Source organism: Gopherus flavomarginatus, chromosome 5, assembly GCF_025201925.1.
Source record: "Gopherus flavomarginatus isolate rGopFla2 chromosome 5, rGopFla2.mat.asm, whole genome shotgun sequence".
Taxonomy (NCBI): Eukaryota; Metazoa; Chordata; order Testudines; family Testudinidae; genus Gopherus; species Gopherus flavomarginatus.
Genome location: NC_066621.1, coordinates 25,892,211 through 25,909,079, shown reverse-complemented (window position 1 = coordinate 25,909,079; position 16,869 = coordinate 25,892,211). Strand labels below are relative to the sequence as shown.

Here is a 16,869-nt window from a genome sequence, read left to right as displayed (position 1 = left end):
TAATTATACTATTAACCTAATAACTTACAACTAAAACTATCTATCTATATACAAGAACGACAACTATTTATACGACAACAACAAGAAAGACTACGAGTAGCTAGGAAAGGTGGAGGTCAGCTAAGCTGCACTCCACTGTTCCAACGACCGACATGGGCGGTAAGAAGGAACTGAAGGGTGGCCGGGTCGGCTGGGGTATATATCTGGTGCCATAGCGGCGCCACTCAGGGGGCGCCCAGCCGACCCGCCGAATGTTGCTAGGGTAAAAATTTTCTGACGAACGTGCACGCGGCGCGTGCACCTAACTGGAATGGATATGAGCAATCACTCGAAGAAGAACTGCAGGAAGTGGTATTAGTCAGTCAGTAGGAGGCGCTCTCCCCTGGCAGTCGGTGCTGATGCCAATGCCCCAGCGTGGCACTAGAGGGCGCTGTGCTGCTGGAGGGGCTGCCGTTTAGACAAGCAGTAAAACTGGTCCTTTGGGGATTTTAAAGATCCCCCAGTCATTTCCCCAAGGTTGAGGCAGAGAACCCCAGTGTCCTGGCCAAATTCCAGTCTGGGTCCTACTGTGCTGCATCAAATTCCCCCTGCAGCTTCAGCTAGCTCCAGGATCCTTTTCTTCTCTCCCCCTAAGTGTTGCACAGTATGGTCACGTGCGGGTGAGCAGCTGCCGTGCTCTGCCCCAGAGATGGCTGCATTTCTGCAGTGAGCGAGTGATCCAGCCACTCCATCCCTTTCAGAATACATTTGTGACTGAGCCCAGAGGAGCCTGGTCTAGTGGTTAGAGCAGGGGACTGGGAGGACTCCTGGGTTTCATTGCTAGCTCTGGTAAGGAGTGTTGTCTGTGCTTAGAGGAGGGGCTTAGCAGCCAGGAATCCTGGATCCCTGGCTCTGCCCTTACTGGTGGGGAGACCTTGGGCTAGTCACTTCCCCTGTGTGCGTGTCTCCCGCTCTGTGTGATGGGGATTATAATGCTTACTCAAAGCCCTTTGGGCCCCCCACAGGAAACGTGCTATACACCTGCAGACCTGCAGACCGGGGCTGCTGAACCAAGTGCCAAGGCAGTGGAAACTGACAGCGGGGAGAGACTGCAAATGCAGGGCTGGCTAGCTGCTCCCTGCGCACTGCTTCCCCGTTACAGACGCCCTGGAGCCAGAGTAGGTAAACTACAGCCCAGGGACTGCATCCGGCCCTTCAGATGTTTTAATCCAGCCTCGAGTTCCCACGGGGAGCAGGGTCCAGGGCTTGTCCAGCTCCAGCCGGGGAACGGGGTTAGGGGCTTGCCCCATTCTGCGCATGCCATGGATCGGTGCGGCTCCCGGAAGCAGTGGCATGTCCCCTCTCTGGCTCCTACACATAGAGGCAGCCATGGGGCTTTGCACACTGCCCCCACCCCAAGTACCACTCCCGCAGCTCCCACTGCTCAGGAATCACAGCCAATGGGAGATGCGGGGATGGCACCTGTGGACAGGGTCCCGCGCTGAGCCACCTGGCTGCGCCTCCACCTAGGAGCCGAAGAGGGGACATGCTGCTGTTTCCGGGAGCTGCTTGAGGTAAGCGCCTCCCGGAGCCTGCACCCCTGGCCCCCTCCAGTAACCCAACCCCCTCTCCATCCCTCATCTCCTTCCTGCCCTCCGAACCCCTCAGTCCCAGCCCGAAGCACCCTCCTGCACCCCCAACTCCTCATCCCCAGCCCCATCCCAGAACCCTCACCCCCCCGCACCCCACTCCCCTGCCCCAGCTTGGAACCTCCTTCCACATCCTGAATTCCTCATTTCTGGCCCAGGAGCCCACTCTCACAGCCAGAGCCCTCACCTCCTCCCACACTCCAACTGCCAATTTCGTGAGCATTCATGGCCCACCATACAATATCCATACCCAGATATGGCCCTTGGGCCAAAACAGATAGCTAAGGGTTAATGTCTCTTTCACCTGAAGCACCTGACCAGAGGACCAATCAGGAAACCGGATTTTTTCAACTTTGGGTGGAGGGAATTGAGTGTCTGAGTCTTTTGTCTTTGTTTTCTGCCTGCCTGCTTTCTCTGAGCTTTGGAGAAGTAGTTCTACTTTCTAGTCTTCTGTTTCTAAGTGTAAGGACAAAGAGATCAGCTAGTAAGTTATATGGTTTCTTTTCTTTGGTATTTGCATGAATATAAGTGCTGGAGTGCTTTGATTTGTCTTCTTTTTGAATAAGGCTGTTTATTCAAAATTCTTTTAAGCAATTGACCCTGTGTTGTATCATCTTAATACAGAGAGCACATTTGGATGTATTTTTCTTTCTTTTTATATAAAGCTTTCTTTTAAGACCTGTTGGAGTTTTTCTTTACTTCAGGGAAATTGAGTCTGTACTCACCAGGGAATTGGTGGGAGGAAGAAGTCAAGGGGAGATCTGTGTGTTGGATTGCTAGCCTAATTTTGCATTCCCTCTGGGGGAATAGGAAAGTACTTTTTGTTTCCAGGAGTGGGAACAGAGAGGGAGATTCACTCTGTTTGGATTCACAGAGCTTGTGTCTGTGTACCTCTCCAAGAGCACCTGGAGGGGGGAAGGGAAAAAGGATTATTTCCCTTTGTTGTGAGACTCAAGGGATTTGGGTCTTGGGGTCCCCAGGGAAGGTTTTTCAGAGGGACCAGAGTGCCCCAAAACACTCTAATTTTTGGGTGGTGGCAGCAGGTACCAGGTCCAGGCTGGTGGCTAAGCTTGGAGGTTTTCATGCTAACCCCCATATTTTGGACGCTAAGGTCCAAAACTGGGACTAAGGTTATTACATGAGTGGCAGCTGGTGGGATATAGACAGAATCCAGAAGCCAGTAGAAATATTATATTTTTCTTTTCTCTGCTAAGGGCTTTTTAGCAGAGAGAAACAGTTGGTTTTAAAAGGGAACCAGAGAGAATTTTTTTTTCTGCTCTCTCTGGCAGTTTGTGGCTTGCATGTTAAGCGAGAAGCCATTAAGAAACTGTTGAGGGTCTTTTGTCATGCAATAGCCCTCCCATTAGGAGGCAAGTACCAGCACTTATATGCATGCAAATAAAGTGGTTTTTCTGGTTTCCCTTCATTGAACATTAGCTAGAGAGAGAAAAGGAAAATTAGCTAAAGGCACTGTTGCTAGGCAGACTTCAGGAGGCAACAGAGAACCTGCAGTTCAGAAGATAAACACCGGAGGGCACCCCAACACAAGAAAACAGGAACCATGACTTCTAAGGCAAAAATTGAGGCCGAAGAACAAATCAAAGAAGCTGAACACAGGCGACAGATGGAGATGAAAGAAAGAGAAGAACAGATCAAAGAGGCAGCCTACCAAAGAGAACAGGCAGCCTACCAAAGAGAACAGGCAGCCCAAGAGGCAGCACACAAAAGAAAACTAGAAGAAGAAGAGGTAGCCTACCGAAGGAAACAAGCAGAAGAAGAGTTGGCCCACAGAAGGAAGCAAGAAGAAGAGGAGGCGGCCCACCACCGTGAAATGGAAAAACAACAAAAAGAAATGGAAAAACAACAAAAAGAGAATGAAGAGAAGGAAAAACAGAGAAAACATGAACTGGAGTTGGCAAAAGCTGGGATGCCTGTGCCAGCCAACCCTAACAACCCGGCGCCAAATATTGCTCCACAGCACAGGAAATTTCCCACCTACAAGGCAGGTGATGACACCGAGGCCTTCTTGGAAAATTTTGAAAGAGCCTGTCTTGGGTACAACATCCCCGAAGACCAGTACATGGTAGAATTGAGGTCACAGCTCAGTGGACCTTTAGCAGAGGTGGCAGCTGAAATGCCTAAGCACCAAATGAATGACTATAAACTTTTTCTAACCAAGGCCAGATACAGGATGGGGATAACCCCAGATCATGCCCGTCGGCGCTTCAGAACCCAAAAGTGGAAACCCGAGGTGTCATTTCCCAAACACGCCTACTACATTGCAAAAAACTATGAGGCCTGGATAACAGGAAACAACATTCAAACCTTGGAAGAACTAAACCTCCTCATACAAATGGAACAGTTCTTGGATGGTGTTCCTGAAGACATCACACGGTACATACAAGATGGAAATCCCAAAGATATCGCTGAGGCGGGGGAAATTGGAGCCAAATGGATGGAACTGGCAGAAAGCAAGAAAGCTACTGTCAAGGGGAACGATTACCCCAGGGGGCACACAGACCATAAACCCTACAACCGAGGACAGCCAAAGACCCCACATACCACCCAAGTAAAGCCACAGATACCCTACCCTTCAACCTCACCAGTCTCCAGTAACTCACCTCGGCCCAGTGACCCATCAGATGGAAGATGCTTTAAGTGTAATGAACTGGGACATATCAAGGCCAAGTGTCCCAAGAACACCATGCGAGTGCAATTCATTACACCACCATCACACCAAAGATCCCCAGGCCCGGATGCCTCTCAAATACCCTTGGAGCGAAGGGAAAATTTGAGAGTGGGCGGAAAGAAGGTTACTGCATGGAGAGACACGGGGGCACAAGTGTCAGCTATCCACCAATCCTTCGTTGACCCCAAATTCATCAACCCAAAGGCCAAAGTTACAATTTACCCCTTCATGTCACAAGCTGTAGACTTGCCTACAGCTCAACTGCCTGTCCAGTACAAAGGCTGGTCAGGAATTTGGACTTTTGCAGTCTATGACAATTATCCTATCCCCATGCTACTGGGGGAAGACTTGGCCAACCAGGTGAGGCGGGCCAAGAGAGTGGGAATGGTTACACGTAGCCAAACCAGGCAAGCTTCCAGACCCATTCCTGTTCCTGAGCCGTCCACAGAGGCCCCGTCTGTGTTACCAGAGACCCAGGCAGAGGTAGTGGACCCGGATTCCATGCCTACCACTGAAACAGACCCAGCATCTCCAGTCCCAGGCCCGGAACTGGAACAGCAACCAGCACCAGCAAGTGCAACCCCATCTTCAAACTCAACGCCAGAGGGCGCCAGCGAGCCAAAACTGGCAGAAGCAAAAGACAGCCATACCCAAAAGGCTCAGCCAGAGCCTGAAATACCCTCAGGTGCACCAGCGGAGAGCGGTTCACCAGTAGCGGAAACAACCCCATCACCTACATCGCTTCCAGAGGGACCAAGCCCAAGTCCACAGTCTGAGGAAGAACTGGTGACCCCAGCCTCAAGGGAACAGTTCCAGGCTGAGCAGGAAGCGGATGACAGCCTTCAGAAAGCTTGGGCGGCGGCACGGAGCACCCCACTGCCTCTCAGCTCTTCTAATCGATCCCGGTTTGTTATAGACCAAGGACTTTTATACAAGGAAATTCTTTCTGGTGGACACCGGGAAGAATGGCAGCCGCAAAAACAGTTGGTGGTTCCAACTAAATACCGGGGGAAGCTCTTAAGCTTAGCCCATGATCATCCCAGTGGCCATGCTGGGGTGAACAGAACCAAGGACCGGTTGGGGAAGTCCTTCCACTGGGAGGGGATGGGCAAGGACGTTGCCAAGTATGTCCGGTCTTGTGAGGTATGCCAAAGAGTGGGAAAGCCCCAAGACCAGGTCAAGGCCCCTCTCCAGCCACTCCCCATAATTGAGGTCCCATTTCAGCGAGTAGCTGTGGATATTCTGGGCCCTTTCCCAAAAAAGACGCCCAGAGGAAAGCAGTACGTACTGACTTTAGTGGACTTTGCTACCCGATGGCCAGAAGCAGTAGCTCTAGGCAACACCAGGGCTAACACTGTGTGCCTGGCCCTAACAGACATCTTTGCCAGGGTAGGTTGGCCCTCTGACATCCTTACAGATTCAGGGTCTAATTTCCTGGCAGGGACCATGGAAAAACTGTGGGAAACTCATGGGGTGAATCACTTGGTTGCCACCCCGTACCACCATCAAACCAATGGCCTGGTGGAAAGGTTCAATGGAACTTTGGGGGCCATGATACGTAAATTCATCAACGAATTCTCCAATAATTGGGACCTAGTGTTGCAGCAGTTGCTGTTTGCCTACAGGGCTGTACCACATCCCAGTTTAGGGTTTTCACCATTTGAACTTGTGTATGGTCACGAGGTTAAGGGGCCATTACAGTTGGTGAAGCAGCAATGGGAGGGGTTTATGCCTTCTCCAGGAACTAACATTCTGGACTTTGTAAGCAACCTACAAAGCACCCTCCGACACTCTTTAGCCCTTGCTAGAGAGAACCTAAAGGATGCTCAAGAAGAGCAAAAGGCCTGGTATGACAGACATGCCAGAGATCGGTCCTTCAAGGTAGGAGACCAGGTTATGGTCTTGAAGGCGCAACAGGCCCATAAGATGGAAGCATCATGGGAAGGGCCATTCACGGTCCAAGAGCGCCTGGGAGCTGTAAACTACCTCATAGCATTTCCCAATTCCTCACTAAAGCCTAAAGTGTACCATGTTAATTCTCTCAAGCCTTTCTATTCCAGAGACTTACAGGTTTGTCAGTTTACAGTCCAGGGAGATGATGCTGAGTGGCCTGACGGTGTCTACTACGACGGGAAAAAAGACGGTGGCGTGGAAGAGGTGAACCTCTCAACCACCCTGGAACGTCTGCAGCGGCAACAAATCAAGGAGCTGTGCACTAGCTTCGCCCCATTGTTCTCAGCCACCCCAGGACGGACTGAACGGGCATACCACTCCATTGATACAGGTAATGCTCACCCAATCAGAACCCCACCCTACCGAGTGTCTCCTCATGCCCAAGCTGCTATAGAACGGGAGATCCAAAACATGCTACAGATGGGTATAATCCGCTCATCTACCAGTGCATGGGCATCTCCAGTGGTTCTGGTACCCAAACCAGATGGGGAAATACGCTTTTGCGTGGACTACCGTAAGCTAAATGCTGTAACTCGTCCGGACAACTATCCAATGCCACGTACCGATGAGCTATTGGAAAAGTTGGGACGTGCCCAGTTCATCTCTACAATAGACTTAACCAAGGGGTACTGGCAAGTACCGCTAAATGAACCTGCCAAGGAGAGGTCAGCATTCGTCACCCATGCGGGGGTGTATGAATTCAATGTCCTTCCTTTCGGCCTTCAAAATGCACCCGCCACCTTCCAGAGGCTGGTAGATGGTCTACTAGCTGGACTGGGAGAATTTGCAGTTGCCTACCTCGATGATGTGGCCATTTTTTCAGACTCCTGGCCCGAACACCTACTACACCTGGAAAAGGTCTTTGAGCGCATTAGGCAGGCAGGACTAACTGTTAAGGCCAAAAAGTGTCAAATAGGCCAAAACAGAGTGACTTACCTGGGGCACCAGGTGGGTCGAGGAACCATAAACCCCCTACAGGCCAAGGTAGATGCTATCCCAAAGTGGCCTGTCCCACGGTCCAAGAAGCAGGTCCAATCCTTCTTAGGCTTGGCCAGATACTACAGGCGATTTGTACCACACTACAGCCAAATCGCTGCCCCACTGACCGACCTGACCAAAAAGACCCAGCCAAATGCAGTTAAGTGGACTGATGAGTGTCAAAAGGCCTTTACCCAACTTAAGGCAACGCTCATGTCGGACCCTGTGCTCAGGGCCCCGGATTTTGACAAGCCATTCCTAGTAACCACAGATGCATCTGAGCGTGGTATAGGAGCAGTGCTCATGCAGGAAGCAACAGATCACAACTTCCATCCTGTCGTGTTTCTCAGCAAGAAACTGTCTGAGAGGGAAAGTCACTGGTCAGTCAGTGAAAAGGAATGCTATGCCATTGTGTACGCCCTGGAAAAGCTACGCCCATATGTTTGGGGACGGCGGTTCCAACTACAAACTGACCATGCTGCACTAAAGTGGCTTCATACTGCCAAGGGGAACAACAAGAAACTTCTTCGTTGGAGTTTAGCTCTCCAAGATTTTGATTTTGAAATTCAACACATCACAGGAGCTTCTAACAAAGTAGCTGATGCACTCTCCCGTGAGAGTTTCCCAGAATTCAGCAATTAAAAAGTGTTCTTAAAATGTAGAAGTCTGTTAGTTATATACTTAGGAGTATATGTAAAGGTCTATGTGTTGTATTAATCTGTTTATTTTCAAGTTCTAGAAGGAAATCGCCGCCAGTGAGCTTCCCCACTGTCTGCAATTTGGGGGGCGTGTCATAAACAGATAGCTAAGGGTTAATGTCTCTTTCACCTGAAGCACCTGACCAGAGGACCAATCAGGAAACCGGATTTTTTCAACTTTGGGTGGAGGGAATTGAGTGTCTGAGTCTTTTGTCTTTGTTTTCTGCCTGCCTGCTTTCTCTGAGCTTTGGAGAAGTAGTTCTACTTTCTAGTCTTCTGTTTCTAAGTGTAAGGACAAAGAGATCAGCTAGTAAGTTATATGGTTTCTTTTCTTTGGTATTTGCATGAATATAAGTGCTGGAGTGCTTTGATTTGTCTTCTTTTTGAATAAGGCTGTTTATTCAAAATTCTTTTAAGCAATTGACCCTGTGTTGTATCATCTTAATACAGAGAGCACATTTGGATGTATTTTTCTTTCTTTTTATATAAAGCTTTCTTTTAAGACCTGTTGGAGTTTTTCTTTACTTCAGGGAAATTGAGTCTGTACTCACCAGGGAATTGGTGGGAGGAAGAAGTCAAGGGGAGATCTGTGTGTTGGATTGCTAGCCTAATTTTGCATTCCCTCTGGGGGAATAGGAAAGTACTTTTTGTTTCCAGGAGTGGGAACAGAGAGGGAGATTCACTCTGTTTGGATTCACAGAGCTTGTGTCTGTGTACCTCTCCAAGAGCACCTGGAGGGGGGAAGGGAAAAAGGATTATTTCCCTTTGTTGTGAGACTCAAGGGATTTGGGTCTTGGGGTCCCCAGGGAAGGTTTTTCAGAGGGACCAGAGTGCCCCAAAACACTCTAATTTTTGGGTGGTGGCAGCAGGTACCAGGTCCAGGCTGGTGGCTAAGCTTGGAGGTTTTCATGCTAACCCCCATATTTTGGACGCTAAGGTCCAAAACTGGGACTAAGGTTATTACATGGCCCTTGGGCCAAAAAGTTCGTCCATCCCTGCCCTGGAGCCTGGCTGAGACCCCCAGACAATGGACGGCAAAGCCTTGGAGAAGGGGCTGTGCGGAGCATCTGTTACCCCCATGGTGCCAGTCTCCCTAGTGACTGCAGCGAAAGTTGCCATAGGGGGTGCAGTCTGGCCCAGTGTTGGGCGGGAAGCAATGGTGCCCTCTGCCCCTCATCTGAACACCTGCTCAGTGCGGAGGCCAATGGGAGCTGCAAGCCCCCAGCTCCCATCGGGATAGGACGGATCCTTTAAAGGCCCCTAGAGCGACCCCACTGTCCCAGCTGCTAGGCCAGCTGCCACAGACTGCGCAGGCTCTGGCACCAGCCCCAGCATGACGGGGAAAGGAGTAGAGGCAGCACTTTCCACGCTCCCATGCTGGCTGGACACCCTGTCCAATGCCCCGAAGGCACCAACACCATCGGCTGCCTGTAACAGCTGCCCGCCTGTCTCAACCCTGTTCCTCTGCTGGCTCTGTGTGGGCTAGAGAAGGTACCTCTCCCCAAGGGATCCAAACCCCAAGGAGGTGTCGCTGTCAGGGCTGGCTCTAGGCACCAGCCCAGCAAGCAGGTGCTTGGGGCAGCCATGGAGCGAAGGACCTGCCGCCGAATTGCCGCTGAAGACTGAAGCGGTGGGGAAAGAGCTCCCGCAGATTGTGATCACGGCTTTTTTTTGTTTGTTTTTTTTTGCTGCTTGGGGTGGCAAAAACCCTAGAGCAGCCCTGGTCAGGGCTGGGTGGGGTGCAGCCTTGATGGGAGTTGCTTCACTCTCTGCCAGTATTTGCGATCTTCACACCAGCTGGCAGGCTAGCCTCAGCCACCGGGTCCGATTCCCCCCTCATCACCCCAGTTTAAATCAGGAGTGAGTCCATCGGGCATGATTCCCCCTCATTACCCTGGCGTAAATCAGGAGAGACTCCACCAGGCCTGATTCCCCCCTCATCACCCTGGTATAAATCAGGAGTGACTCCACCGGGCCCGATTCCGCTCTCATCACCCCAGTGTAAATCAGGAGTGATATTACTGGAGTCAGTGGTGCCACAGAGATGTCAGACATGCGGGAGTGAGAGGAGAATCTGGCCTCAGTCAAGTGGCTCTGCCTGCAGTGTCAGCCCCATTGGCACACAGGGGAGTGAATTCCTCTGTGCAGCAGAACAGTTGGCAGGGTTGCTTTGTATTCGCTCCAGCAGGGTCCTGTAAGGGAGGAGATGCAGGTGTCTGGGCTAGTATGTGGGAGGGGGCACTGGTATGTGGGCGTGGAGGATGTGTCCTGTGTGGTGGGGGAAGTGTGTGAGCATATGTTCTACACATGTGTTTGTACGTGTACACAGGAGAGCGTGCCAGTGTAGATCCTTTGTGGGCGTGTTCGTGAGCGTGTGTGACTGTGAAATGGGTGTGGGTGTGTGCTTAGAGTGGGTGTGTCTGTGGGGCCAGTAATTAGCTGTTTGGGGGCCATGTGCCCATGTGGGAGTTGCCCTGGGCTGAGTTTGGAGCTGTCCGGGTTTCCCTGCGGAGCAGAGGGTGCACACGGCCCGGCTGCAGCCCTCACCGCGCAGCAATGTAGCAACTAATGATGACAGATGGGCTGGCTCCCAAGGAGCGGTCACTGAGGGTCACACTCTGCGAGCTCGTGCCAGTTGCCTCCTGCTGCATTCGTGGGTAGCCCTGTCTGTGTCTGCTGGGCTCAGGCATGAGCTGCCGGGAGCAGTGTGCTCCCAGAAAGGCAGGGTCTTCCTGAGCAGGAGAGCCCTTGGGGGCGTTCCTCCATTGCTCGGGCAGCCAGGTAGGGCTCTGAGCTGGGGACAGGCTCCTGAACAAAAGAGCTGCCAGCTCCCCAAGGAAGACAATGGGGCACTTGATGGCACAGGGGCTGCACTGATGGAGGAGAAAAGCCCTGGGAGCCTGCCTGAGCCAGGCTAGACACCAAATGGGCACCTAATGCGCTGTCTGCACACTCGTACCTGCAGATCGTCACACACACACAAACGTACCCACACACCACTACACACAGACTCATACCAGAGTAAACTGGCCTGGCTCCACTGGTGTTACCCTTGCTGCCTCACTGACCCCAGTGCAATTACAACCGTTAGCTGAGGATCTAGCCCAGCAATGAGCCTGGTCTAGCACATCCCCTCTCCAAGCGCACAGGGCAGGCCACCCAGGGTGCTCTGCGCAGGACACTGCGCTTGCTGCTGGGGACGATGGCCAAGGAAGGAGGTGACATCCAGGCCCCAGGCTGGGCTGGGACCATCACTCCACTTGCCCAGTGCTGCTGTGATCCAGCATCGCCTGGTTACAGAGATTGGCTCAGCACTTGGACCCTTCCCAGGGAGCAGGGCTTGGGGAGTCCAACAATGATTCTGTTAACGCCTCGCTCATAGCGCTGGGGTCAGCCGTCCTGCGTCACCTCAACCCCACTGCAGAAGGGTGGATGCACCGATGGCGAGGCCCTTCGGCCAAGTCTCTCCCAGTCCCCCCCTACCAGGGTAACAGTCTAACAAATAATTCCAAGCCCTTGTGTGCGCTCTCGGCCTCGACACTGGGTCCAGAGGTCCTTCCACCCCTTGTTTCAGGGCTTCACAGGGCTTCCATCTGCCAAGCTCCACAGTTCTCAAGGTTCACCCTCCTTTCAGGGCAGGGTCCCCCTGGAGTCCACCGACGAGTCCCCCAACACAAATTAAAACCACTTCTGCCTCTCCAGGTGGAAATGCCTGTTCCTCTTAAGTTTCCCCTGCTGCGCCCCTCAGCTGAATGTCTCCCCGGGCCAGAGCCAGCACCACCGCAGTTTGCTCCACTCTGGTGGCTTCTCCAACTCTCCTGGCTTCTTGCCAGGTTCTTCACTTGGGAGACAATCCCACGGCCAGCCAGGCTTCCTCTCCAACTCTGCCACCCTCTCCCCTGCAGCCCCACCCACCCCCTGCAGCCCCCTTCTGCTCTAGGTAACCAGCTCCTCCCCCAGCAGGGCTTATCTGGAACTGGGCGTGGCCCACGCTCCAATTAACTCTTTCAGAGCCACCCACACACCCAGACTGTGACTTGCTGAAACCAATGAGCCGGGGCCCCTTGGCTGGTGCCCATGGGACTCATACTATCAACTGTGACACAGCTATGCCGATCACGCCAGCCGAGGATCCTGCCCCGGAACCATACCTGATGCTGTTGGCCACCTGGTTCTGGTGCAGACTAACCAGCATGCTGCAGAAAAGCTGTATCCCGACACATCAGGAATTTGCTTTGGAGAGGCTGCTTGTGTGGATGACGATGCACCACCAAGAAAGCTGGAGGTTGCATTCGATTTAGGGCTTGGCTAGATGAACAGTTACTGTGTGCCAAGCTGGGGTGTCAATCCACAGTGCACCAGCCCACCATGCACTAACCGGTCCTCTGATCCCCTCCTGTTTCGAAGTGGGTGGATCAAAGCTCACTAGGGAACTGTGACATTGCACTCCATATGTTTTATGGAAATATGCTACTGAGTGTGAATATAATGTAACTGGAAAATACTTCATGCAAAAGGTCTCTTGTAAGGTATCATTACAAAGGTTATAATCTACTGAGTGTGTTCATCCTATTTATATGCATGTATCGTTCTTGTATCTGAAGCTAGAAATATAAAGTATAACTCTGAGGTACTACTGTAATTATGCAAAGTGTGGGCCATTAATGGTGGTTTAGAATCTTGATGGCTCCCATTAACCAGGACAATTGGTTGTAAATGGTTCTGTTTACTTGCAAGCCTTCCCTGTGTTCAGTGAGCCAGCCCAGGAAGAATGGTGGAATCCATCTTAAACCTGAGGCTTTTCCATGTAGAAGGAAGGGTGAGGATCCAGAGAGACAAAAGATTCCTGCCTTGTGCCAAAGCTATAAAAGGGGGTGGAAGAGAACACAGGATGGTTCAAGTCATGAGAAAACCCCTGCTTTTCACCTAAGATGCCTGCTGGAACTAACCAGGACTGTACCAGGGGAAAGGATTGGGCCCAGACTAGGAAGGAGTCTAGTCTGTGAAAGAAGTTTATTGGAACACCTCGGAGGGTGAGATTTACCTGTAAATAGTTTTTTAATGTATTAGGCTTAGACTTGCACATTTTGTTTTATTGTACTTGGTAACTTATGTGGTAAACCCAGGACAAACAGCTACGGGGGGGGGGGGAGTAATTAGTCCCAGGGGGTTAAAAGGCCTCTCCCTATCCACTGAGGAGAGATAACCATGGGGAAATAAGGTTCAGCTGGAAAAGGGGTCACTAGGGAACTAATTAAGTTCAGTTGGCTCCAACGGCTTGAGAACTTTTTAAACCCCTCCCCCCCACACACATACAAGGGGGAGGAGGGGGAGGTGAGAGAAGCAGGGAAGCTGCCAGTAGGCTGGGTGCAGCAAGACACCGAACTCTTCCAGGAAGGAAGGCTGCACTCCCTCCCCAGAAGGGAAGGAAAACAAGCACAAGTGACTGACTGAGGAAAGGGATGGCTGGACCCTGTGCTACCTATAAGGATTTGCCTTGCCCAAGCCCGTGTCTCCAAGGCTAAAAAGGACTGAGCCTGCTGAGGAGAAGGTACTTTGCCACGCTTACTTTGTTCTGTCTGTTATTACTTGAAACCACTTAAATTCTACTTTTTGTATTTAATAAAATCATTTTTTTGTTTATTAGTAAACCCAGAGTAAGTGATTAATACCTGGGGGAGCAAACAACTGTGCATCTCTCTATCAGTGTTATAGAGGACTAAGTTTACCCTGCATAAGCTTCATGCAGAGTAAAACTGATTTATTTGGGGTTTGGATCCCATTGGGAATTGGGTGTCTCGATGCTGGAGATAGGTGATCTGCTAAGCCGTTTTTGGTTAAAGTCTGCAGCTTTGGGGGCATGGACCAGACCTGGGTCTGTGTTGCAGCAGGCTAGCATGTCGGGCTCAACAAGGCAGGGTTCTGGAGTCCCTCCATCCCTCCCTCCCCATACACTCCATCCATTTATCTCCAGACACCACATCTATCTATGCCCATACACCCCTCTCATCCATCCATTCCCATATACTCTCATCCATCTATCTATCTCCATACACCCGTCAATCTAATCTATCGATAGATCTATCCCCATACACCACATCTATCTATCATCTACCTAACTACCTACATGCACTGCCGTGCATGGAAAGCTGCAGTGAGTCATGGGGCAATGGCTGTTCTGCACAGAATAGTGGACAGTCCAGCCTGGGAAGAAGAACCAAGGAGGAGACAACGCTGCATGGAGAGAAGAGGCCATGCATGCCCCAGTGGTGGGGGAAGCAGCAAGCCAGAGGGCAGGACCCTGGTGCACCGGGTCATCAGCAAGCCCTGCTGGAGAAGCACTGATGTGCTGAGCTGACCATGCTTTGGAGCCTGGGTGGGACCTGGGTATGCTCCATGTCCTGCCATGGGCAGCCCTGAGCTGTGCAGTAGGGGAATATAAATCAGTGTTACTCAACGGACTGCAGCAGCATGAGGCAGATTTACACCAGCTGAGGATCTGATCCCAGTTTTGAGCCCTAACTCAGGCCATGAGCGTTGATGAGTCTCGTAGTCTCATCCCAGCCAACATTTCTGTGCACTACAAGCCCATCCTCCAGGACTGCCAGCATCTCTGCAAGGGAGAGAGGGGCACTGGCAGAGCTGGATGGGGGGAGTCCAGGGATGAGACAGACAACAGGGGGCTGTGGGTCAGGACTGAGGGGCACCAGCAGGTCTGTGTGGGGGGAAGCTTGCCTGGCCCTTGCTTGCGTTCTGCCCACTTCTCAGAGCATTATGTTCAGCCACAAACGTTTAATAAGAGAACAAAGCAAAACAAGTAAAAGCCCTGGCAGCGCAATATTCCTCAGGCCGTCCCCTCCCCCTCCTGAGCCTTTCTGCTTGGCGAGATTAAGTCATCAAATATTAATCAGGAGTAATTATCCCTCCTCAGGCACTGCTCTCCTCCCGCAATGTGTATTCCCAGCCCGGCTCTGCTCCCTGCAGCCCCTGCCCCTCAGCTTCTCAGCCAGTGCAGAGCCCCACCATGGGTCACCGGCAGGAGTCAGTCTGGCGATTGTCTGTGTGCGTGGAAAGCAGCCGCTGAGGATCGAGGAGACGGGAACAGGTGATGGGCCAGGACCTCTCAATCAATGCAGGGGGAGAGAGGGGATCAGGGCTGTATCAGGAGGGCTGCGCAGCACAGGACAGCACAGGGGGAAGATACCATGAGGGAGTCTCCCTACCACCTAGAACCACGTGGTGGCACTGGGGTCAGCCCACGAGGTGGGTAAACCAACCTCACCTGAATGCCACATTCCTCAAACGAGTCATGGGTAAACTCAGTTCCCCCTCGACAACACTACTGGGGTCAGCACTGACTGAGGGGATGGATGGAGGGACTCCAGAACCCTGGCCCCCACTCCATATAGCACAGCCCTGGGGTCAGCACTGCCTGCGAGGCAAGAGCGCCCCCTGCTGGCCCCCTGCGCCCTATAGCACAGCGCCCCAAGCACTGTCCTAGGGCCAGCATGGACTGCGAGGGGAGAGCGCCCCCTACTGAACCACCCACCTCACTCCCTGCAGACACTGGGTTTCCTTGGGAAAGGTTTCCCATCCCAGCAGTGACCCGACCAGACCCCCTGCCAGCACGTGGGATCCGCTGTGCTCCTGGGGGTGGGGGATGTGTGATGTGCACATGCCCATGAGTGGGAACTCGCACAGATCCTTCTCCCCCTCCAGGACCCAGCCTGTTCCGAGGACAGACTCCTCCATCTGCCTCCCTACCTCCCTTGGGATCCTGCCCAGCAGAATCTCACCCCAGGCAGGTTCTGAGAGTCTCCCACAGCTGCCCTCCTGTCAGTCTCAGACCCACTAGGCGGCACAGCAGCCACGACTCACCCGGCAGTTGCCCAGCTCCTCGGCTGACAGTATGATGGTGCCACACTTTTTCCCTGGAATCCCACTGCAGAAGAAGAGAGAAAGGGTCTGAGCCACTGAGCTGGCCCTGCCTAAAGAGCACTCCCCAAACCTGGGCTGGCCCTGCCCCAAGATCGCCCCCTGGCCCATAGGTATGGGAACTAGGGGTGCAGGGGGTGCTGCAGCACCCCCAGATTTTATGCAAGGTTCTGGCCATCAGCCCCACATGCTGCTCCCCGGCTGCTGGCCCTGTGCCTGGGGCCCTGTGCCCAGGACTCCGCTCCCCGGCCCTGCAACCAAGGCTCTGCACCCTGGCCCCATGCCCACCCCCACCGGTGGCCCCACTCTCGGGCCCCCTTACCCCTGTCCGGGTCTCCCCCTCCCAGAGACATGGCCCTGCTCCCGGCCCCAGCTCTAGCGGCTGGGTGGGTGTGGACAGGGTGTGGGGGGGCATGAGGTAAAAAGTAAAAACTGCTTTCAGCACCCCCACTATTAAAAGTGTTCCAGCAACACTGCCCAGCCCTGGGCTGTCCTGGCCCGATAGCCCCCCCACTTCCATGCACCCATCCTACCACCCCTTTGCTCTATAACCCCAGCCACACGCCTCCTGTCTCCATCACCTCCATGTGGCACCTGCTCCCCTCAGTTATCACCCCCTCTGCTGCCCTCTCCTCACCCTGCCTCCCCTCTCCTGATGCATCCTCCCTCCACCTCTGCCCCTCTTCCAGTGGCTGCTGGCAGATTGCTGGCTGAGCGCAGGGCTTCACCACAGGAGCACTGCCTGGCCTGAGATGGGCACTGCCATCAGGAGGTGGGGAGGGGGATTCACAGATGAATTTGGGGGGCTGTAATCCAGTGCACTGTGTCTGCGCCACACCTGCCTGCCCAGTTACCGGGGAGTGCACTGGGCCCAGCAGGGTCCCTGGGGAATAGACCTCCTTCCCCAGCCCACCTGGTCTTGTCTGCACCAGGATGCACCCGAGGTGTCGCTCCCTGGGGCGCAGCCCTGGCACAGGCAGGGCTCAGG

The 16,869-nt window shown here is 52.9% G+C and overlaps 1 protein-coding gene across 4 annotated transcripts in view; it reads right to left on the bottom strand.

Moving 5' to 3' along the window:
* LOC127052485 (copine-5) overlaps nucleotides 1-16,869 on the bottom strand; it is a 225,393-nt gene that overhangs the window by 115,524 nt on the left and 93,000 nt on the right. For 3 of the 4 annotated variants that reach the window (XM_050956208.1, XM_050956210.1, XM_050956209.1), the window contains one exon: nucleotides 15,825-15,888. In XM_050956208.1, the coding sequence (XP_050812165.1) occupies nucleotides 15,825-15,888 (64 nt within the window). Of the gene's footprint in view, nucleotides 1-12,097; nucleotides 12,188-15,824; nucleotides 15,889-16,869 lie in introns of those variants that run through there. The other variant, XM_050956211.1, reaches the window with a different exon arrangement.